This window comes from Gymnogyps californianus, chromosome 20 (genome assembly GCF_018139145.2).
Source record: "Gymnogyps californianus isolate 813 chromosome 20, ASM1813914v2, whole genome shotgun sequence".
In the NCBI taxonomy this organism is placed as follows: Eukaryota; Metazoa; Chordata; class Aves; order Accipitriformes; family Cathartidae; genus Gymnogyps; species Gymnogyps californianus.
In genome coordinates, this window is record NC_059490.1 from 10,957,871 (window position 1) to 10,982,049 (window position 24,179).

The 24,179-nt window shown below is 52.8% G+C and overlaps 2 protein-coding genes across 7 annotated transcripts in view; one reads left to right on the forward strand and one right to left on the reverse strand.

The window, feature by feature from the left end:
* The first annotated feature begins 1,594 nt into the window (after window positions 1–1,594).
* Window positions 1,595–16,487, forward strand: DUSP14 (dual specificity phosphatase 14). Its single transcript, XM_050909130.1, has 3 exons — window positions 1,595–1,660; window positions 12,744–12,842; window positions 14,368–16,487. The coding sequence occupies exon 3, from the start codon at window positions 14,486–14,488 to the stop codon at window positions 15,080–15,082; it is 597 nt and encodes a 198-aa protein (XP_050765087.1). The 5' UTR covers window positions 1,595–1,660; window positions 12,744–12,842; window positions 14,368–14,485; the 3' UTR covers window positions 15,083–16,487.
* Window positions 16,488–21,052: 4,565 nt separating this feature from the next.
* Window positions 21,053–24,179, reverse strand: part of SYNRG (synergin gamma) — a 42,397-nt gene continuing 39,270 nt past the window's right edge. For 4 of the 6 annotated variants that reach the window (XM_050908801.1, XM_050908797.1, XM_050908796.1 and 1 more), the window contains 2 exons: window positions 23,758–23,793; window positions 21,053–22,728 (listed from right to left, as the gene is read on the reverse strand). In XM_050908801.1, the coding sequence (XP_050764758.1) occupies window positions 22,597–22,728; window positions 23,758–23,793 (168 nt within the window). In that variant the 3' untranslated portion in view covers window positions 21,053–22,596. The remainder of the gene's footprint in view (window positions 22,729–23,757; window positions 23,794–24,179) is intronic. The other 2 variants (XM_050908800.1, XM_050908799.1) reach the window with 1 other exon arrangement.

Below are 24,179 nucleotides of genomic sequence, written 5' to 3' on the forward strand. Positions count from 1 at the left end.
TCCTTGCCCACCTCCGCGCTGAGTGTGACGAGAGCCTTCGCTGGAGAGGCAGGTTTTAAGGAAGAGCGCTGGCTGTTACAAAGCAGCGAGGCTCTCGGAAAAACAGCCTCTGGAGCAATAAACAGATTTGGTGCTGAGGGCTGTGAGGGATGGCTCCATCTGGGCTGCTGAGTCATGAAACCTGCTGAAGTGAGATACAAGCCAGAGGGCTCGGGGTAGGGGAAGCTTCCTATTAGGGATTTTTGCTATTTCGGTCTGAACGTGCGACAACAAAACCAGAAACTGAACAAAAGCGGGCCGGGGTGGCAACGCTTCGCTCCAGCAGCTGGGGGTTTAAAGTGGAGGCTGTCCTCCTCCTCCTCCTCCTCTCCCCAGTGCCAGGCAGCCTTGTCCCATCCCTGCCATGGTGGTGAGGTGGGTGGGAGCAGACCCTTCCACTTTAGCCCGATGGTTTCTAGCCGAAGACAAACTCTCCCCTTTGCCGTGCGGATCCCCCTGCCCACGCCGTCCCTCCATGGGGACCCCAGCCCACCCTGCCGCCGGCAAGGGACCAGCCTGGCCCCCAGCATGGTGCCCACGAGGAGCCATGGGAGCGAGGGGCCCCCCGGGGCCACCCTCCTTCCTTTACCCTGGTTCCCAGCACGGGGAGGAGAGAGCAGCAGCTGTGGCTCGGGGATGTCCCGAGTCCACAAAAACCAGGCTCGGCTCTCTCTCCTAGGGCTGTCCCCCTCCCCGCTGGGCACCCACCTAGTCCCCACAGGGACTCTGGCACATCCATCCCCAAAGGGACCCCACCTTGTCCCCACACACGGTGGCAGCGTCCCCATGGGGACATGACATGTCCCATCCCGAACAGGGACCCCCGTCACGGACCCTGCCACATCTCTGTCCCCACAGGGACCTCACCATGTCCACCCAGGGACCCCGCCACGTCCCCACACACTCTGGCAGGGTCCCTTTGGGGACATGACACGTCCCATCCCTAACAGGGACCCCACCATGCCCCTTCATGGACCTGGCCACATCCCCATGCACTGTCACATCCTCACAGGTACCCTGCCACATCCCCGCGCCCACAGGGACCCTCCTCATGTCCCCAGGGGGGCCCTGCCACATCCGTTCATGGACTCTGACACATCCCCATCCCCACACGTCCCCCATCATGCCCCCCCCCCCAGCGACCCCCACTCATCCCCAGCCCCACAGCGACCCCCACTCGTCCCCACACACCACCATATCCCCACAGCGACCCCCACTCGTCCCCACACACCACCATATCCCCACAGCGACCCCGCCACGTCCCCGCGGGGCCCCCGGGGAGAGGGCCGGGGCCGAGGGAAGAGCTGTCGCACCCCACCCGCCGCGGGACACGGGCCCGGTTCGTCCCCCGGGCCCCGTCGGGCAGCGGCGCCTTTAAGGCTGGGCCGGGCGCCAGCTGCCTCCGCCCGGGGGCAGAGCCGGGCGGGCCGGGCCCCGCCGTAGCCTGGTAACCGCCGCTCGGCGGGCGGAGGGCGGCCCCGGCAGCGCCGCGGTCAGGTGGCAGCCCGAGAGACGGAGCCCGGCCGCCGCCGCCGCCCGATAAAAGTCCTGCCCCGCCGCCGCCGCCGCCCGTGAGGGAGCGCGGAGCCGCCGCCGCCGCCGCCGCCACCGAGGAGCCATGGTAAGAGCGGGCCGGGCCCTCGCCGAGCGGGGGTGCCTCTGTGTGTGTACAGCAGGGCCGGGCCCCGGGAGAGGTGTCCGCCCGGGCCTCTGCCCGGGGAGGGAGGGAGGGAGGGAGGCGGCGGGAGGGGAAGGGGCGCCCGGCCCCGCGGGGGCGGAGGGGAGCGCGGGGCTCGGGTTCGCCCCCGCCCGGCAGCCAGCGCCGCCTGCCAGGGCTGCTCCGGCCGGCGGGGGCCGGGGGCTGCCGGCTTTCCCTGCTGCCGTACCGGTGCTGCTGCGTTATTTACAGCTCGCCCTGGTAAACGTGCCTTAAAGTGCCTTCCCCGGGAGGCAGGGCAGCTCCGGCTCTGCCTGGGAGACCAGCGCTGTCTCTCCCCCCCCCCCCCCCCCCGGTGCCCCAGCCCCTCATCGTGGCCTCAGGCCTGCCCGTACAGCGCTGCTCCCCGTCCCGCAGGGATGCGAGGAGATGCCCCCCCCCGCCGCCATCAGAGCGGGGTACTCGGGCTGTGCCGATGCGAGACCAGATCAGCCCCCCCCCCCCCGGTGCAGAGGAGCTGGATGCAGCCCCGGCGGCCCTCAGTCCGGCTGCCCGGGTTGTGGCCATTGCCAGGGTCAGGACAGTCCCGTGTGCGCAGAGATGGTGCTGGCTGCGGTGGGACGGTGCAGACCACCAAGGCGGCTCTGCCAGAAGGTGCCCAAAAGAACAGGACAAGGCAAAAAAAAAACCCGGTCGCGGGTGGTTAAACCCCAAACAAGCCTGGCTGGAGAGAGGGAGTCGCTTCAGATCTGCACCAGAATAGCCAAGTGCAGAGGTCGGGTGTGTTTCCTCGATGTGGAAACAAGCCTCAGCCCACACCGCGCTCCGGGCAGTGCCGGAGCAGAGCACACATCCCTGGCTCCTGCCCATCGGGGTGCCGGCCGCCCTTGGCACCCCCGGCTCGCAGGACACCCCAGTGCCGGCAAACCCTGGCGCGTGCCTGCGGCTGGCTGGCCTCAAAACCAAACCGGTTGCGTGCATGGCCCTTGACTCAGCTCTGGAGTAGCTGCTTTGAGCAACACTAGTAATCAATGAGTGGCATTTGGCTGTAGGGAGATTGGGAAGGATTATAACCTGTTCGACTGGGCAGCAAATGAGTCTTTTATTCTGAAGCTCCGAGTATTGACAGATGCCCTAATATCATGTTGCAAGTTCAGTTTATCCCTAATGCTACTGCCACAGGAATGGTGGAGGGATTAGCACTGACAAAACACTGTTTTCCCTTATGATACACCGGATCAGCTGTCCCTACTCTGGCAGGGAGCAGATTCTTCCCCCAGGCCTCTCCATCCACCTTGGTGTGTGCCGTGTTCCAGGTGGCTGGGACAGGCTCTGTAGCACCCCAGTTCCCAAGCAATGAAAAACAAGAGTCCCCAGTTTGGAGAGCACATGCCGTTCCCCACCAGCACAGATCTGCTGCTATGACTTGGCTAACGTGACCCTGGTGAACGTCGGGAGGGGAGCAGTAATGCAGCAGGTTTTAATCGATTTACGCCTAGAAGGCGTGAACGTGCAGCTCTGCCTGTCCTTCCTGCCCCCGAGGGCTCGCCTGGGTCCTGGACAGGGGCATGCACATCCCATCCTTCCTCCAGAAACAAAGGTGAAATCCCAGGGATTTCATCCAAGCCCTCGCTGCTCTGCGGGGTCTGCTCCAGGCTCTGGCACTGCTTCCTTGTCCATCAGGGCAATATTGAAATTTGCACGGCTTAATTCAATACCTGATCCCAGCTGGAATCTCGGAGCTGGAAAGGCAGAGAGCTCATGCTGCTCTAGTGCTAGAAACGTACAGGGTGTGGGGGAAAATCTTCTGTCTAAACCAGACGTTACAGGAGGGAGGAAAGAGATGCAGAAGCCTACACAAGAAAGTCTCAAACAGACCTCTGTTTTGAGAGTCGGTACCAGCTTTGTCCCAGGGAACCGGCCACATGGCACATCTGGGCATCCAGGCAGGAGTCGGGGATGAGGAGAGGGGATAAGGCATCTGGGCAAGGCAGCAGGTACCAGGAGCAGCTTCACTCCCGCTCACCACAGACTGGCTCCAGCAGAGCCGTCTACACAAGGCTGTTCACCAGCGCAGCAGAGAAGCCTTCCAGGCTTCTTGCCACTGCTGCAGGACCTTCCTTCCAGCATGGTTTTCCCTAGAAGGTGGGGGTAATTCCTGAAACCAGGTATGGGAGCTTCTCCCAGCCCCTTTCCTCTCCAGGTACACAACCCTCGCCACACACGCGCTGATTTATCGCTTCAAAAAAGACACGCCGAGCAACCATAATGCAAATAGAAATGCGAACGTCTAGCAGATAGGGCTCTGGCATTTGGAAATAGCCGAGAAATCTCTGAACAGCAGCCCCAGCTCCCCAGCTGCTTGGAAATAAAGCCTTAAACTAGAAGGCAAACGCACTGCCCACCCTTCCTTGGGCTGCTGCAGGGCTGGGGGTGGCTGCCCCAGCGTCGGTGCCTGCGGAGCATTCCCTAGTGCCAGCACTACAGCTCGTGGGCTAGCCTCACATGGCTACTCCCCCACTTTAAAAAAAAAAAGAAAAATAATAATAACCAGGCAGGTTTTAGTTTCCCAGCAGGAAGGTTCAACAGGTGCCGCCGCGCTCGCTCCAGCTCTGCGCCCCACAGCCGGGCGGGTTGGGGTGCCTGAACTGATGAGACTTAATTTTACCCTTTGTCAACATCCCACCCGGCAGCGCGGGGGGTGGCTGCGGGTCCCTTCCCATTGGGAGGAGGCTGAGCAGCAGCTCGCAGGGGCAGGAGTCCCCGTTCGCGAAGGAAATTTGAATTTGCTCAGTGTCCATTCTGCTGAGCAAAATACAATTTCACCAAGCTGTGAGCAGAGCGAGCTACGTACCGGGAGGCGAGGGGCGCTGGCCCTGCACTGCTTACATGGGAAGCATTCGCTGCCGCATGTAAACTTGATTTCCAACTAATTGATTAAAATTGGCCTCCCTTCCTGTTACCCTAAGCAACCCCATCGATGTGCTCAGAAGGTGACCTCACTCCTTACAGCTGCTGCGGGCGGGCAGGCGCAGCCGACCAGCCCATGCCCATCCTGCTTTCTTGCTGCTCTCCCCTTCAGCTCCTGCTTCCTGCTTTTACTGCCCTGTGCCGAACCACCGCCTGGCCTTGGAAAGCGTGGGCAGCCCCTGCCTGACCTGCCTGCAGGGGATTCCTCCAGCGAGGGCTGTGTCACAGTCAGGTTTACCAGGGGTGCCAGGCTTTGAGGACCATCCCCCCGCCCCGAGAAGTCAGGCTGCATTCAGAGTGTGCACCAGTTGGCAGTGCCCCTGGAAAAGGTCCGGGTGAGTGCCAGCATGGAAGCACCGGACAGTTTCCAGGGCATATTGCAGTGAATTTGCAGCTGCCTTCAATTTTATGGGTTTTGAGGTGGACTGGCAGGGATGGGGCAGAGCCCAGAGCTGCTGCCCCTGTGCACAGCCCTGCCACATAAGCAAGAGGCACAACCCCCGGCAGCACAGACCTGGGTGAGCCCTGCGGCGTGAGCCGAGCAGCCCTGATCCCAGCAGGGTCACACATGAGCAAACACACCAGGTCCCTGTGTTTTGCTCAACTAATAAGGAAGAGATTGTGTCCCTCCTGTCAACTGTGACTGCACGGGGCACGTCCCCAGGAAAAACAAGGCTCCATCTTGCAGCACCCCGGGAGCCAGAGCAAGGCTCTGGGTCTGCTCCCCAAGCATGTCCCAGCTCCTCTCCATCCACGTCCCCCCAGGGTCACGCATACTCAGACACAGGGGGCAGGGGATGGAGCAGGGGAGCTTTTCTAAACTCCACCTGCAATCCAGATGCCATCAGCTGGCGCTGGAATAAGCTGTAGCGCTTCAGAACAGATGATATCTCCACGCGGGGTTTGAAAACAGCCCTTGGTGTTCAGCTGAGTACAGAACTGATGCTGCATGCAACTGTAGGATCCCGTTCGTGCCTCCTCAAGGCTTAATTCTGGTTTTTAAAGAGTGTTTCATGCACCCTGCCAGAGTTTAAGTAAGATGCAGATGGCCACACTACTGGCTTGTACTGGGGCCCCGCAGGTGAGCCCTGTGCCCTCGCCGCTCTCTCCAAGCGACTGGCACGCAGAGCACGGCACGTTAGAGCCAGCGGCTCCAAAATAACAGACATTGCTCTAAAAAGAAAGATGGTTTGTGTTTCTTGCATAAAATCCTCTTGCTGGTTGCCGAGGGAAGCTTGTCCCCAGAGCGGAGCAGCTGTATCGTGCAGGCGTTTATGAATACCAGCGTGCTCTCGGTTGCACCCGCGCCTGCTCCCCGTCTCGCTCTGTCCCTGCCGCTGCACGCCGGCCGGGAGCTCTCCCCGTGGCGAGAGGTTTTGCTCGCAGCTGGCGGGATCCAGCTGTCAAGAGGGGAGGAAGCAGCCCTGCCTGTTTCCACTCCACAGCAGCAAGGAGGGGGGGCGGCTGCGTGGCAGGGAGCGCATAACGTGCCCGTGGGCAGGCTCTGCTGCCTCGCCGAGGAAATAGTGGCAGCGTGCATAAAGAGTCAGTGGAGCTGCCTCCCCCTGCCTGGGAGAGGCACGCAGGCAGCAAGAAAGCAGGCAGCCAGGGACCCTGGCCGATGGGCCAAGTAGCATCCTCGGATGGATCCTTCCAAAAACCTCACCACCCGTTTTTTTCTGCTCCTTTGGTGCTGGGAGAATAGCAAATCAGGGAGCCAGGCTTTGGCTCACAGAGCGGGGAGGGACCGAGGGTCTGGCAGAGCACTGCTAGACAGTTAGGAGCTCATCAGCTGGGCACGTTGGGCTGATTTAGAAGTCACCAACCATAAGGCATGCCCTGATGGTCTGTAAATGCTTGCAGTGCTACCCATGCACTTTGCAATTGCTCGTTAACCCCTCAGAAGTTTGCTCAGTGTATTGACCTCAGCAGCCTGGTCACAGACGGAGGCTTGGTGCTGCGATGCGCCTGCAGCGTGAGCAGAGACTGACTGCAAGAGCAAGGATGCTGCTCCTGGGCTGCAGGAGGCAGCCGGGTGAGGCTTGCAAAGTCCCGGCCTTACCCAAGCCTGCCCAGAGTGCCAGGCACGCCATCCGTGCCCGTGGAAGGGAGATGAGCTGTGACGCAGGAGCGTCTGCTGTCACCCCTCCAAAGGCAGCGTCACAGCAGGCTGGGACAGGCTAATGAGGGTTCGTCAGCCCTGCAGCCTAGAGAGCTGGCTTGGGTCATGGGAGCAGCCTGAATTCCAGGTGTGTGGAGGAGGTAGTGCCACACCAGAGGAAGCAAGACTTTGTGCTTATGGACTAAACGTGTTTGATCTGGTGTCATTGAGCAAGGATAAGCCTGGGACCCTTTGCAGCCATAACCCTGCGAGTTTCTTGTGCAAAGGGGAGTCATGCCTGAAACGCGCGGTGAAACCTTTGGGAAGTTACCAGTGTGTTCTTGCAAGCATGGGAGACCCAGTTGTGCTGTGTGCTGCACGAGCAGCCAGGCCTGCTCAGAGCTTCAGGTAGACAGATTATTGTCTGGATTTAACATCTGACAGCTTCCATCCTGTGCACACCCGAGAGGGTAACGCAGGCTGCAGGCAGGAATCAATCAGGGTTTGGTCAAGGCATCCTCTGTCACAGCCCAAATCACCCCACCATCCCCTCCTGCTTCCCCTTCCTTCTTTTCCGCTTCAAAACCAAACTGCTCGTCCCTTCCGTCACAAGGGTGTGCTGACAGCTCTGAACCACGCGCCCGAGAGGAGTCTGTAACGGCTTCAGGAGCACATCCACGACAGCCAAAGGTAGGAAAGCAAAGACCCCAGCGGAGCAAACAGCGAGCTGCGGTCGCTGCTGTGACAGCCGGGAGAGGCGGGCCTGCTGATGGCCTCAAGCCCACTTCAGACTCCCTTGGACTCAGCCCGAGCAAGACCTGACCCTGAGAACGGCTGCAGTTTGTGCTCTCTGCTGAAATTTATTTTAAATGCTGTTCTCCAAGACCATTTCTGAAGCAATTTGTTGTTCAGCGTGGCTAGGAAGAGCCCTGAGCAGGCTCGTTCATTCAGCGCCTGCAGTATTGACTCTTCTCTTTACTGCAGTATTAGAGAGCATTTGTCATCTCTAAAATGAATAACTTTTCCTCTCCTGGGAAGGGGGAGAAGGCTTGCTTCAGTACTGCCATTTCACACACCCAGCCCACAAACCTGCTTCGAATCCCAGATGATGCTCTGGGAATAAAAACAGGGGCTTCGGTGTCTTTGCTTTATCAGCAGAGCAGGGCCCGCGACTCACCTTGTCCTCCCCACGCACTAAACTTGCCGAGTACCTCTCGGGCCCTGCCCTCCGCACCGCTCCGAGGATGCCCTGCTCAGCCACGGCCCTCCCGGCAGCGTTAGGGCAAAAGGAGCAGAACGGGTGCCAGAAAGCCGGAGGCACCCAGCAAGCGGCAGCAAAGCTGGGAGCAGGACCAGCCGTCCCTTCCCACCCGGTGAGCTGGCTCCTGAGTCACACATCTGCAGAATTCCATGTGGTCCAGGGGAAAAAGAGCCTGGGAGATGCTCTCACCTCTGCCAGGTGCCAGCTACGTTGCCGTGTTACTGACATGCAGTCCGATGCCAACTGCAAGTCTTAGGTCCCTCAGGAACAAGTCACAGCCTCTGCTCTCAAGCAAGAGGAGCCCTTAAAAAAGGAAAATAAAACCGCCAAAAATCAGAGAAAACTACCCAGCAGCACCAGAATAAGAAACCAGAAGCTCAGACTTGCCAACTCACTGTCTAGAGACCAACAAGCAAGGCTCTCCCCTCCTGTCCTAGAGATCGCTGTGTATTTAACTAACATCTGCCTGTTTGCCTGTCTTTTGAGCTTTCAGAGGTGTTTTCAAGCCTTTCTCAGGAGGTCCAGGAACCAGGAATGCTTTCCTTTGGGAATTTCAGCCTTTGTTAGCAGGACTGCATTCCCGGGAATGAAAGCAAGAGAAACAAACTCCAGCTATTGCAAGATTTGGAAGAACAGAGCCATAAGCATTGCCAGCAGCAACCTTTCCAAGGGACTGCACTACCCGATACGCAAACCATTACATCAGTATTGTCGTATTGCTTTTGAAACTCCCTTGCCTGGAGAGGAGCCGCTCTGATGCCAGGAAATCCAGCCCAGGTGGGATACGACCCAGTGTCAAACTGGTCAGCCCTTTGAAGGCACACACCACTGGCCTTCCATGGGAGCCGCTACCATGGGCAAAATGCTTGCCCCTTCTCGCTGCAGACCCGACCGCAGATGGACCACGCAGCTTAGCTTTGAGCTACAACAGAAACATGCACAGTGCCCAATACGAGCCAGCGAGACTTACCTGAGCAGCGTGGCTGGGAGCAGTGGGTCTGCGGAGAGCCGGTGGGTGCAGGATGAGGTCCCGGCCACGGTGGGTGCTGGAGAAGTGTCCCCTTGCCATAAACCTGCACCCGAGGATGGTGCTGGCCAGGAGCTGCGTGGGAAGGACCTGGAGGCTTTGAAGACCAGAGTCATCTCCAGGCTGTAATTACCTGCTAATTATGCAAATGAGAAAATTGGCAGAACCCACCAATCTGCTGGGGAGGGAGGAGGCTGCACTGGTCCCACCTTCGTGTCACCAGGGCCAGGGACCCCAGGGACCCCCTGCCACCCTGGGGGGTCCCAGCCCTCCCCAGCAGCCCAGCGGGGTGAGCACGTGGCAGCAGCTGGTCTCTGTGCGTGGGGAAGACCAAGGCAGAGTCTAGAAGGGGATTTGCTGTGGGTCAGGGCTATTACGAGATTAATTAATCCATTAATTGGAGTCAGCTCAGCAAACGAGGATGCGATGGCAGGAATACCTGGTTGCTACCGGCCCAACACCAGCCGGTCTTTGCCCGAAGGACCACGCTGCACCCTCTGGGAATTTCAGCCCTTTGCAGGAAACCACAACCACATCCCGTCTCCTTTGGAAGGCGGCTTTCAGCTGCTCCTTTAGAGACAGCCCTGGATCTGACCCCTCGGCGTAACAGCCCGCGCCGCCTCGCAGCCCGGGCGCAGCGTGCCGGAGAGCACCCACGGCCCCTTCGCAGGGTGACGCGCGGCGACGAGCCAGCTGAGACAGGCTGCAGCACCCCGAGGACACCGACTTCAGGCTTGTGTGACCACCCCAGCCTACGCAACCACTCAGAAACTCAAACCAAGAAGAAACGGGAGGAGATGTGGGTTGTTTTTTTTTTTCCACGTGCGATGGTGCCGACTGGCTGTATGAGTGCAGCTCTCCCCGTCTCTGTGCAGTTGCTGTGCAGAGGCTGAATGAGGCACGGCCGGACCCGCAGCCAGCACCTCTCCCCGTGCAAGGAGCCTGTTTGCCGCTGTGCTGGCCTGTTCTGCCACTGTCCTTTGCAGGTACCCCAGGTGGCACAGCCAGGGCCGGGCTGTGTGCGTGCCTCATTTGATCTTCAGCTATTTTTCTGGTTTTTTTTTTTTGTTTTTTGCACACAGCAACGGCTGGGAAGAGGCTTTTCACTCTTTGCCTCTCTCTCTGCCCCAGCACAATGACGGGAACTACTGCATGAAAAGCAACAGTGTTGGATTACAGCAGGGACACGGCAGGATAAAGCGGGTGTGTTGAGAAAGGCAAAAGGGAGTTTCACAGGAGCGAAACAGCGGACTTTAGGCAAGCCTTTGTCCAAAGCTGGCTGGGGCCAGGCAGGAGGGTTACGAGAAAGTGCAGCTATCAGGACAGATGAAGACTCACGTCTGCAAGCCTGGTGGCAGCTCCTCGTCATCAGCCGAAGGTGCCGCACCCAGCACGCAGCCTCTGCCATCCGAGGCAGACGAGGCCCCTTTCATTTTCAGGCTCCCTGCAAGCCAGCAGCTGCTCAGCCTGGTGTGTGTGGGCAGGAGGACCCACGGCTTTGTCACATGCCTGAGACAGCATGTCGCAGCCGGTGGCATCCCAGCCAGCTCCTGCTGCGAGAGCCGTCAAACACGGGAAGGGACGCTGGCACCTGCCCCTCTCCCTTAGCACCTTTCCCCCAGCATCTGCTCCCCGGGCAGCATCCTCTGCTACCAGGCATTTGGTCTGACGAGCACAGCAGCCTTCTCTCTCACTTATATAATGAACTCCTCTCCAAAACATTAACTCTTTCTGGATGAGAGCTGTTCTGGTTGGAGCAGAGGCAGTGCTGCCTGGTGTCAGCCATGTAGAGCCCCAGGGAAGTGGTGTGTTTAACTGGGACATGGGGCTGTGGGCACCCGCCTGCGTTCCCAGCTGGTCCCAAAATCCACCCCGTTCCTCCACTGCTGCTGACAGCAAGCAGAGGTGGGACAGACGGCCGCCTCCCTTGCGCTGCTCCTCTCTTCCCAGGGGAGCAGCCTGTCCTGTAGCAGGAAGCCGCTCGTCCGACCGACCGTCCATCTCTGCCGCCATGCGATGCCGTCTCGGGCGGCCGCTCGGGAGCCGGCTGCATGCCGTGCACCGGCAGTTTGCTGCCAGCCCGGCGGCGGCAGAGTTTGCAGAGCGAGCCCAGCCTGTCACATGCAAATATCCGGATAAGTTGCTGCTTGCAAACAGGAACCACTTTATGGAAAGCAGCAAAGCCCTTCCCAGACCGCCCCGAGGAGCGCTCCGAGTCCCCCTGGGGAGCAGCTGGAGCCCAGGCGCAGCAGCATGGATGTGGGGCAGGCGAGCGTGCTCACCCCCAAGCAGCGCGTCAGGGCCCCGCTGGGGCAGAGATTCGGGTGCCTCAGTCTGTGGGAGCGAGGCAGGGATGCTGCTGCCCTGCTCCCAGAGGCACCAGCAGGCCCTTGGCAGGCGAGCGGGGCCAGATGCCGTGGCAGCACCCGCCGGCCTCTCCCGCCACCCCGCAGCATGTTTGCAGGTCACCCTCCGCTAACGTTTCCCAGCCATCCCCAAGGGAGGTGTGGCGTTAAAAATCCCGTTTGGGTTTGTCGTTTGGCCTCCGGCCGGCTTCTCTCAGCTCCCCAGTGCCTGCCAGAGCCTCCCGGCCCGCCCTGCCTCGCAGCAGCCCTGCACCGTGGCCGTGCCGGCACGGGCCTCTCCGCGGCACTGTGCAAAGCCTCCCCGGCCAGCCGTCGTGCCGTGCAGCCTGCCCGAAGCACCGAGACCCGCCAGGCGCAGCAGCTCTCCCTTCTCCAACCCCAGCTGCAAAGCCAAGCCGGCCCCTTTCCCCCTCACTCCCGCTCCGGAGCTCAGCGTGCAGGTTCTTTCATCATTTTAAAGCCCTGCACAGGGGAAGCGAGTCCTTTCCCTGGCCCTCCCTCCGCACACGTGTCCCGGGAGGGGGCACAGAGCAGCCACCAGCCCCTCGCTGCCGGCCCCGCTGTGCTAGAAATGGCCGACGGATGAGCTGCGTGAAAGCAGGGAGGGCGAGGGAGGGTCTGCCTTGCTCAGAGCTGTTTTGGGGGCAGGCGTTACTCCCACTCTCCCGTGGTCCAGCAGCGTTTCCCAGCCGGCAGCTGCTTCACCTGCACTCTGGGGACTTGTGTTATTTCTGGTCTGGCTGGAGAAATAAAAAAAGGGGATGCTGCCCCCCATCCTCTGCTTTCCAGGAGCGGGATGCTGTGGCTTACGGCACCAGCTCTGCCCCTTCCCGTTTGCCCCTGTAATTCCAGCAGTGCCCCGGGGAACAGGAGCGGGTAGCACAGTCCTCACAGAGGGGCTCCCAGGAGCGTGCTTTGGGCACCGTCAGAAGAAACGCAGACCTGCACCAGCTGTCTGGGACTAGGCGAGCGTCTTGGTGGATGCTAAAGGAGACGTTAGAGCAAATTAATTACTTAAACTATTTTTATTTTTTTTTTTTTTAAATCATAACTTTTGTGCCAGCCTCAGATTCCTCTGGGCCTGCTGTGAGTTTGAATGCTGTGTTGGCAACAACTGGTGACGTTACGCTGTCGGCAGCAAGTGCCTTCCCAAGGCCTCTGTCTCTCCCCAGGGAGCGGGCAGGGAAGCCGTGGTCCTCCCAGTTCTCGGACAACTATCTAAATTGGGTGGCTGAAACACACCTCAGCGGAGGGGGCTGCCTGCTGTCCCGTTTGGGTCCAGCACAGATCCCAGTAACCCCCCTGCTCTCTTCTCTCCCCAGCTCAGCGTTGGACACGCTCTATGAGACATCCCAGCTTCAGCAACCCACAGCGTCCGTGTGCTGGTCAGTGATTTGGAGCAGGACAGTTTGTTACCGAGCGTAAGTGCCCGAATCCTTTGCGTTGTCAGTAACAGCTATTTGAGAGCAGGGCTTTCCCCTACTCAGAGGACTTTATTCCTTTGAAAAAACCATGCCTTTCATTGCTGCTCCAGCTGGGTGACTGCGGTGGGGGGTGTCCGCAGGGGAAGCCGAGCGCTCGCAGCTGCAGCAAAAATCTTCTTGTTGGGGCATGAACTCTTGCAGCACCGGCACTTTGGGCCCATGGTTTCAGGAGCTGCTCAAGTAGCTGCCAGCAGGGAACAAGCCACAGAGGAGACCGTGTTGTGCTCGTTAAGTTACCATACCGCAAAGCCGTGCCAAAAATCCGCTGGCAGCGTTACCAGCCGCTGCTGAGACCTGCCGCTGTTTCCCGGAGTGCAGGATGCAGACAGATGGCTGCACTGTCATGTCAGGGCCGGGGAAGCCGCAGTCGGGGTCTCTCAGCCCTTTGAGGACTCTCTGACCCGGAGAATTAACTGCCGGAGGGACAGACACCCTCTCACCCAAGGCGCTGAGCATCCCCCAGATCCCCTCCACGCGGCGCCCAGCGACACTTTGGGCAGGCTCAGAAGTGCCTGGGCAGAGCAGGGACTCCCTGGCCCGCGCAGACCGGAGCCTCTCCCATGGCCCATCTCTAGCCAGAGAATGCAGAGCTAAAAGGGACTGGTAAGTTATTAACGCTCCGGGGCTCGTCCCCTTGCTTGCGGCTTCTCCCCTGGCTTCGGAGAAGTCCTAAAGAAGCAGGGGAGATAAAAGCGGGGATCCTTCCTGGGGGCCGCAGCGGAGGCAGCCGGGGACGCGTGGCTCACGCAGGCGAACGCAAGCCTTTGCAGAGCGTGTGTTTCTCCAAAGCATTAGTCAGTCATTAAAGCAGCAGGAAAAGAGCCTCATTTGTCCCAGCCTCTGCTTTGGTTTTACTCTCAGCTTCTGACATAACCAGGTCACTCTTTCCACACTTCCCCAGCCTAGATGAGAGCCGATGACTGATCTGGATGGACATGACTCACTGCCTTTTCTAATGAGCAACTTTCCTCCGTTTATGTACTTTGGCAGGGCCTTTCATATACCTAAAAAAGGAGAAGGGTGGCATTGGGGAGAGGGCAGGGTAATCTAAATTGCTGGCATCTGCATCCAGCCCGAGCGAGCCGTCCACCATCCCTTTGGACTCTGGCCAGTTGTGAAGTGGCTGCTCTTGAGCATGGAAAAGGCGTAGCTAATCTCCCACGCGCTAATCCGGGTGAAATGCTGTCCAGGCCCACAGGTAGGGCTGCCTAAAGCCTCGACGAGTAATTGGAGCTAATTAGGCTGGAAGATTTTTTTTTGCTTAATATCTGTCCAGGCAATGCCTGGGGGCCCCATGGTAATAAGCCCTGTGCAAACCCAGAACCACCTTACCCCACGGAGGTTTGCCAGTAGGAGGTTGTCCAGGCCACAGCAGGGTGAGTTGGGTTTTCCTTTTCTCTTGCATAGACACGGTCTCATCGGACAGCTGCCCCGCTCACGTGGCGTTGCTTGTGTTTTGCAGTGACTAAGCGGAGGAAGCTCTTGCTGTCCTAGCACCACCAGGCCAGACAATCCTTCCCTTGGCTGAAGATCCCGTTGGATCTCTTCCCATAATGGAAGCGTGAGCGCCAAGATCCTCCATGACCTCCAGAAGCCACAACTCCTTACCGAGAACTCTGATGGCTCCGCGAATGCTTTCCGAAGGTGCCCTCGGGGGCATCGCCCAAATCACCCCCTCGCTGTACCTGAGCCGGGGCAGCGTCGCCTCCAACCGGCACCTGCTCCTCTCCCGGGGAATCACCTGCATAATCAATGCGACCATCGAGATTCCCAATTTTAACTGGCCCCAGTTTGAATACGTGAAAGTGCCTTTGGCTGACATGCCCAACGCCCCCATCTCCCTGTACTTCGACAGCGTCGCCGACAAGATAAACAGCGTGGCGCGGAAGCACGGGGCCACCTTAGTCCATTGTGCCGCCGGCGTGAGCAGGTCGGCCACCCTCTGCATCGCCTACCTGATGAAGTACCACAAGGTGTCCCTCTTCGAGGCATACAACTGGGTCAAATCGAGACGCCCCGTTATACGCCCCAACGTGGGCTTCTGGAGGCAACTGATAGACTACGAGAGGAAGCTCTTTGGGAAGACGACGGTTAAAATGGTACAGACACCATATGGCATCATCCCAGACGTTTATGAGAGAGAGAGGAGACCCCTGATGCCTTACTGGGGAATTTAATGACTGCAGACAGGAAGCACAACAGAAGGGACTCGCTGTTCTGAGTCGACCAGACTGGAGACATTCCCTTCTCCTTCTACAGCCAACTTTGGTTCTTTACCATACAGCAGAACCTCAACTAATTCTCACCTCACTAACCTGCAAGGCCAACGATTCCCTTCAAAGCATTTCTCTCTACAGGGATTCCCCCATCCGCATTTCTCTGATTTAGCAGAATGAGGTCTCCTTATAAGTTTATTCCTTTCATAAAGCCTCCCTCCCTTTTTTAGTCAGTTTATTAGTATCCTACGAGGAAAGGCCTAAAAGGCGTTTGGCAGAGTTAATGAACAAAGTGCACTTTGTGATGCGGTAGCCTGGATATTTCGTTAATAGCTTGTTTGCTTCCTTGCAAAATCCTGTAGTGGCTAGGGAGCGGCACTAGCACAGAACGAGCGAGGTCCTACTCTACGGCAGTGGGTTTTTCCGAGAGCCAGGAAGGCAGGCGTGCAGGGTTGTGGTGCTAGTGCTGGTGTTTTCTTTAACATCCGTAGTGACTCTCAGTATATAGTGTTTGAGATCTTTAGTCAGCTCTTAATCTGTATTAAAAGTTTAAAAAAAAAAAAAAAAAAGTGAAGTCAGTCCATGTCGGCCACAAGTAAAATAAAATTTGAATGATTCAAATCAAATACAAGATCCTTTTTCACTCATTCCATGCCAGGGCAATAGCCCTGGAACACACTTACACTCCTGAAAAATGCCGGTGTGTTTTGTGGCTGGCAAGTAAACAGAGATCTTGTCCAAACGTGGCTCAAGACAGAAGCGAGAGGTTAACCCTCCCCGCACTGGACAGCCAAAGAAATGTTTAGGAAACTCTGTGCATGGCCACCTTCCAAAGGGGCTGGGCTGTGTTTTCTAATATTCAATCAACCAGTAAATTGGAAGTAGGTAAATCCGCTTGATTACTTAGCTCTAAGTATGGTTGTGATCTGCCTTAGCCCATTTCTAAATCAGTTCATTATGTCCTCAAGGTTATGCTGCATTCTAGAATTATTCTGCGCAAAATGGCGATCTGTTCAACCTCCCGGACAAGGATGGCTTTACGGAGAAGGCTTTGCCTTGTTCTGCGTGTGACGAGAACGATTCCAACCCGAGACGTGGGCGAAGCCTTTCCGTGGCGTAGCCACTGCCTCCTGGACGTCGCTCCCCTCCCTGCAGATGGGAAGGGACTGGTTTTGTTGAAGCGTAACTGGATCACCAGGAGAGCGAGGCAAGTCCGTTCCTCGATGTGACATTTGTGTCCTCTGTTGCATCTCTGAAGGAGGAATACGCAGATTGCTGGATGCTGAGATAGCTATCTGATTTAAATGAGATTCTATACTTGTAAAAAAAAAAAATCAATAAAGATTAAACAAAAACATGTGTTGGTTTCCTATTCAGAACTGTGCTAATGTATCTCAAGTAACAGCGAGAACATGGTGTAATACTGAGCAGTGGCTTTAAACAAATCTGGACCTCAGCCTTGAGAAAAATACTGGGATTTGTTCCTGTCACTTGGCTAATCAGTTTACAGACCATCCAGGTGTCCTGCAATTCCCGGTCCTCATCACAAAAGCCAGGCAATTAATTTCGCTATTTCAAAATTTTTACCTTCTGAAGTCCTAGCTGAACAGCTGAGGTTTTAAGGAAGAGTAGACACGGCTAAAGGTTTTCTCCAAGCTGAACCACACTGCGTGCGGATTGCAGCACAAGCAGGTTTCTGGTTTCCCCAGACTAAAAGCCGCTAGGGCTGAAATACCGTTATCGCTGATGCAAAACTGCGCAGATGCCTTCAGCCTCATTTGGATCATGAGTAAAACCAGACCTGTTTGGAATAAAAGTCTAGATCAGAGTGAATTTGATACAGAGGCTTTGACGAGCTCTGACCCACAATTTTAAAATTTACTGCAGAGACAAGAGTTCTACCAGACCGGGCAAATGCCACTTGCTTATACTCACCAGGGGAAGGAAACGGTGCTCTGTAATTTCCAGGCTCCGGTGAGAGGTCCAGCAAGGTCAGCGAGGACTGCTGTAGAAGTTCACAGACTTTAAATTAGGCCCAAGGCCACTTACTGGAGGGGCTTGGTGGCACGCAGGCACGAGAGAGAGAGCTCAGCCCCTACGGGCATGGAAGTCACGAGGCTGGCCACAGCTTCAACAAACTGCATTAATGCCAAACCTGCGCACGGAGACACCACTGTGGAAAGAGTGACTGCAAATTCCTCAACATTACAAGGGCATCCAAAGCCCAAAAGTTTCCTGCATGCACATATATATTCCCCCCATTCCCCCTGCAAACCCTTACTTTTAGCCGTTATCCAGGATGTGCTTAGACAAAACTGCACCCAAGAACCCCCAAATACTTCAACATTGGTTTTTCCAACAATATCAACACACGGATCTCGGTGTCCTTCAGTATGACGAGTACAAAGCGCAGCCCCGCGCTGGCAGAGGGAGGTCGTCTCCTGCTTTTGCAGATGAGCAAGAACGAAGTTTTGCCCCACTAAAAGAGTTTTGGCATCAGCTGCGCGCGGTTCAGGTTTCACGGTTGCGGCCTGGTTTCAGTGACAGACAGACAGACATAGGAGACTACTGTCCATTTAAAAAAAATAATTCTACTCATCTCTCTATTTTTATCGTGAGTTAAACTGCAACCAGGGAAATGGTAAGTAAGAAAAGGAACTAGAGATTAAAAATCAAGACTAATCATTAGTCTGGAGACATTCCGAAAGCATGACATTTCAAAGGGAAAAAAATATGAAAAACTGAAATCCGCTTGCAAAATTAAAGTTTACCTAAAAAATGGACTATGTATAATTTAACAGTGTTCTCTATATAAAAACTGGAAGGTAAAAACTCTCCACTTTGAATTATTATATAGACTTTATACACACACTGTGCTCATACCTAGGGGAGGGGAAGATACTAATGTTCAGCCAAGAAAGCATCAAGACTGACTTTTAAACAAAAAGGAAAGCTAGACCTATAAAAAATGTAATTGCCTAATAAAGCACATTAGGAAATAAAGAATTCACCTGAAATACCCATTAGAGATTACATTATGGAGAAGTGCAATGGTATTAATACTGGTAGGTATTTCTTTGCGAAAGTTCCTCTTGTGTTCATTCCAACAAAAGATATTTTACATGAGTGGTTTTTCTCCCTCAAAATCCAGTTTTTCATGCATCCTCAAATCTATAGAAACCAAAGAAGAGAGTGAGCCAGGGTTTAACTCCGGATTGCTGTAAGCACACCGGCTGGGTGTGAGGGGAAGATCATTCTTCCTGCTCCCCACAGGCTTTTCCAAATGGTCGATCTCTTAATTGCTCGAAGAATATTTTATCTGTTACTCAGCGAGACGTCTTTCAAATACTAGCCACAAAGAAGGTTTCACTTCTACAGCTTCATTATGTTTAAGGCCCTTTTGGCCAACCTTTCAAGGCTTCACCCAAGTCACGGGAAGATTTCACCCTGCCCATGTATTTCTGAGGAGGAGCCCCCCGGCAGGCCAGTGCCCGGGGAGCTCTTACAGAGATGACAACCTTCGGGTACCAGCAAGCAGCAAAAGCAGCATTTTTTTCTAGCTGCATCCTGGAACAAGCCACTTCACAGGTTGGTCAGATATGAAATGAGCTCTTTATTGAATAGAAGGTTTGAATCTCCACAAAGGACTTAGAAATCATTGCAAGAATTAAGGGAGTAAACAATGTACTGAAGTCCATTAATAACACTTATTCTCATTGGATTTGAAATAGCAGCAGTGACTCCAGCATAGCACAAACCGAAACAGCTCCAACTACTAATCACAAAACCACTTCTAAAAGAGAAATAACGTTCGCCCGGAGGGCAGAATAAAGAATCACATTATAAAGAGAAGTTTTCTGACCACTTTTCTTCATAAAATTATGACATTTATATTTTAATATTAAGAACTGGAATTAAATACAGGTCCAGAGAGAAAAAAAAAAAAAAAAAAGCTTTCAGAAAAAGTAGTTTGTACAATAGCAGCGTTTATTGAAAAGGCAGTTTCTGTTTCAAGTTTAATTAATCCGACACGTAGCTAACTAGAAGTCGGGAGCATTCCTTGGGTTTTCATGAGCGGCTTCTCAACCTTAGGTTGAACTTCACTATCACTTCATATACACTGCACGAATTTCAAGGAAGGAGCTGTTCAGAACAAACCCAGGTGAAGAGAAGCTGCTGCCAGAGAGGAAAAGTCAGCGGAATGGTCAAGTGCAGAACGTAACAATTCCCACGCCACAAATAACCTCCAAGCAGCTACAGGCAATACGGGTCGGCACGCCTGGGGAGGTACTCGAACCGAAACACGGCAACGGACGGGCAGGGGAATAGGCTGGAGCAGCCTCTTCGCTCCCCAGCGCTCCCACCACCGAGGGAAAACTGCAACACGCGAAGACAGCACAGAAGCATCAGGAATACAACGGGGTAAAGCGATATATACATTAAATAACCAAGCGAATAATCTCTTAGAATTCCAAATATACACAAATATATAGAAAAATCACTTTCCGTAGGTAATCCCAAGGCAGCTCCAGAGAACACGTACATTAAATAAAATAAAAAAAAAAAAAAAGAAAATCCCGTTTCTCTTTTCTAGTGAAAGATACATGCAGAAAAAGGAGTTACATTTATGAAATTCAACACAACCAAAGCGAAAGGCAGTGTGTCCATTAGCCTGTATGCAAAGGAAGCAGGGGAACGTGGTCTGTTACAATGCACTGTAGAAAATACTGTAACCTTGGATACGGATTGCAAGGACACTGGGCTTTGGCTGGCAATGTAATATCTGAGAAGATGGTGAATGCAACAGTAAGTCATTTTAATGACTAGGATGTGTAAGTGAGATGATCCTCGTTGTGCAATGCCTTTATCAAGGGTATCTACATGCAAAACATTTGGTGTATTCCCATGACGTAAAGGTGTTCAGAAGAACGCTTTCTGCTTGCCACAAACGCAGTAATATTGCCTGCTGCTTTCCCTTCTGTAGGGAGCAAGCAAGCAGTAGTGACTTCAGTAAGCTCTGCTGCAATTATAATTGTAAATGTCAATTCCTTATTTTTATGGGCCAAAAGACACGCTGGATACATCTTAGAGAGGGAACTTACTCACTTAACAAGTACATTAAAAAGTACAAGAAAAACATCACTGGCAAATGCTTTTACGACAATATAGCTGGTGCTGTATTTGAAATACTGGTTGCTTTAAGTTTCACATTGTGGCCTCTTATTTGTGGCATTCTCTTTTAATTAGAAAAAAAAAATCCTATCTAGCTAACGTTCAGGAACTGTGGGGGAAACCCACGCTAACAATAAACTCCCTTTTCCCAATATAGCATTTCATAAGCAACAGCCTTTGCGTCAGCCAGATACTCAAAGCCACTTGAGAAGTCCCCTTGCTAGCAGCAAGACGAGGCATTTGCTTGAAGTCAGGCAATGCTTAAGTGCTTCTGTAACTCAGGATGCAAAAGTGAGCGCTGGCTCACTGTGCCAAGTAGACCCCAAACATCAGTGGGAATACTTGCACTGGTGATGTATACAGCAGCCCCTCGTTACGATGGAAAACAATGTACGTGGTCAAAAGCTATGGTGCTGACTGCTGTAACTATTTCACACCTAATAAATGACATAGAGAGCAAGCGATGAGTGACTGCCCTTTTTCTGATAATTACTGGGCAACAGAAGGCAGGCGGTCACTGTCACGCTGTGGAAAATCTACCACTTGGTTAGCTTGAGCTTGCGACTGGAGGCACAAGTTGCTTATTTTATGAATGAGCTAATTTCAGGCAGCAAGAAGATTTATTTTAATTTGTGTAAATAAGGGGCCAGACACCTAGCGCTCCTATTAGCCAAGATTCTTTCATGTGGTATAATTAATAGTTTAGTATACCTAAGCCTTTTTTTTTTTTTTTTTTTTTTTTTAAACTACGAAGCATCATTTTTCCTCCTTGTAATTTCTATTTCAGCAAATAACCACCGGTCAGTGTCAGCTACTTATAATGGAGGCAAGATTAACTTGGAAAAGCTGTTGATGTCTTTAGAGAGAAGGGAGATTTCCTAGAGATCTGAGAAACTTAAGTCAGAGAATTAAGCAGCAAGTTGTACCCGATGGGTGCACACCCCACTTCATTCACTGCAGACTGAGTAAGACTGTATAGCGATAAGGCTCTTATAATAATGCCATGAAGCTCCCACTAGGTTTAAAATTCTGTAACTGGCACTACAGCTGATTGCACTGTCGTCTGGATATTGTATCTGAAGAGAGAATCAGGTACTTCAGATGTACGGGTAACCTTTTGTCATAGTCTATTATACTGACCTCCTCCTGTCCAGAGAGGTGTACGCAAATACCTACCATAAGCAACGAAACAGCAGGCGTGCAATACCCTGCTTCAAAAAACAGCCTGCTTCAGGCCACCAACTTTCAGTGCTAAATCACACCCGCCTGTAGCGGGAGCTAAGGGCCATCTTGTGCTGCCAGTTCTGAGTCGGAGAAACACGTTATTACAGATAGCACTAGACTGCACAAGTTACATGCAGGCATCCCATCAAGAAAAGCGTATTAACGTACAAAAAAGGTAAAATATACATATACAGGAGCAGACACGCTGTATCAGTGGAGTCCAATTTTCGACAGTGATGCAGCCACACAACTACCAAAGGGTCGGGTGAAACATAACAAATCATACCTGCAGTTCAGGACAGGTCCAAGGAAGGAGTTTGTCTATATTTACAACAGAGTAGCAAAGACTACAAGTTTTAAAATCCAGCTGCCTGTACTAAAGAATCCAGATATGATAGGGAAAATTTCAACAACTTTTCCAAGTCCTTATCCCCCAGTACTAACCAGCTATGCCTAGGAATACAGTATAATTTACAATACAGAACAGTAGAAGTATAAATATACAACGGCTCTCCGCAGTCTCATTCCTTCTAAGTCAATAATTCATTTTGCCTTGAAAGTTCCTGTGACTCGTGCATTGTATGCATTGTAATATTATAGCAGCAAATATTTAAAGAAAAACATCATGGTCCATACACCAAAAACATTAAAGAGGAGATTTGTTTGCAAATACGTACTTCAAGTATTTAAGTGGTCACTTCTATGCAAATCAGTCTAGCATTTCAGTTTTTCTTGGAAGCTAGGTACTGTCCTCTCTCTGAGATTTATGCACTTGGTTAGCAGACTCGTTTGTTACAAAGACTAACCCGCTTTCATCTTGAGAAAGACTGAAATGCCGCATTTTTTGCCACACTACATTTTTTTTCCTGGTTGTTTCTGAAACACCGGCCATTTCAAGTGAAATTCTTCACGAGCCATTTGTATGCGACAGTGGCTTTAACCCGTTATGGTACAAAAATCAAACTGAAACATTTCAAACACTAACCACACCTCAAGCCTTTCCACTTACCCTACAACACCATTTACTCCAAGTGTCCCGCATTATTAGAGCTGATACTCCATCTTCAGTGCAACTGCTTTCAGAGCAGGTCTGGCAAGATGAGACCCGGAGGCTTTGGCTCCACACAGTTGATCCAGAAATTTGCACAGCTTGCATGGTATTGGTGCCCTCCATATGCCAGCTTAAAGTTATCCGTTTCTGAATTAAAGGCCTAAAATAATAAGAATTGAAAGAAGTGTGACAGTCTCATCTACTCCAGGATCTAGAAACTAGAGTGGAAAATGGATACTGCACAGGTATCACCCCAGAATGGCACAGCATGGCAGGACCCTCTCTCTCTGAACAGATCACCCAATGAACAATATTTTATTTTAGTCTGCGAAGTGTTTGCAGGGGGACAGAAGCTCCAGCCATCACACCTGATGCATACTTTGCCTGTTACACCCTGTGTTAAGTGAACCATCTGATTAGCATGCTGCCTGATCTGACACCTGGCAACTAACTCACCTTGTCTCATGCATCTTCTAGTTCTGCTACATATCCATACAGGAGAAAAGCTTGTTCTGCCAGCCAGTAGATAGCTACTGCATTTATTTCACTGGCTCAAATTTTGCTGTGATTTAGGCAGGTGCAGTTCTTGATATTAGTGTTATTTCAGGTTGAATTTGATCTACTTTCTTCTGTTAATGGAATCTGCTTTACAATAGGAGCTTCTGAACAGAGCGTGTGAAGCCATGAACAAGCTTAAAACATCTCTGTGTTTGTTGCTAGGAGATATTTTCCAATGCTTCACAGCTACCTATTTAAAAAAAATATTCTAATCCTGTTCCTCACACCCCAGATTTCCTGCAGAGATTTCTAAAAATGCCATTGCCTACTACATATAGCCAAAAGTCAATATTTGTAGCAAAAAAACCCCTACAGTTCCCCCTCTTCTGCAACAGACACACAGGCAGCTACAAATTCAGAAACTCACTGCAGTGAATTTTCTACCACACAACAGAAGTAGCACAAAACCAGAAAGCTATTCACAAGATACAAGCATGCAGACAAGACAAAGGAGGGCTCTAGAGCATGTTAGTTGATCAGATCAAGTGTTACAGTCACAAAAAATGACTCGAAGAAAAGGATTAATGATTGGTACAATTGAGAATGACAGCTGAAAGCCAGTTAGCAGTTCAGCCTTCCACACTCAACTAAGAATGATTCTATAAAGAACATGGTTTTTACAGATTCATACTTTTCTAGGAAGCTCTTCCACAGGTTTCTCTTCTTTCTGAAATAATGTTGAAACCAAAAAGTCAGCAAAACTGCCGATATGTGTTAATGGGTTGGCATTACTCTGTACATATCCTGGGATTCCCTCCCAGCTCTGCTAATTGCAGTAGTCCCCTCCTGGTGATCCTCAGAGATGCATTTCATAAAGAAAAGTCATTAAAAGATTTTTATTTTTTAAAAAATATATATACTTTTTAAATCTTAGTATCCCAGTTTCTTCCCCATTATGAACAATTTAACTCAACCCTTTATCTGCATCCGTGTCATACCCAAAGCCCAATGAATATAGGACATTGATTATTTGAGTCCCATCTATAGGTCAGATTTTGCCTTTGCCACTTCCAGTTACAAATTATAGCCATGAGAATTCTTTAAATACACCCA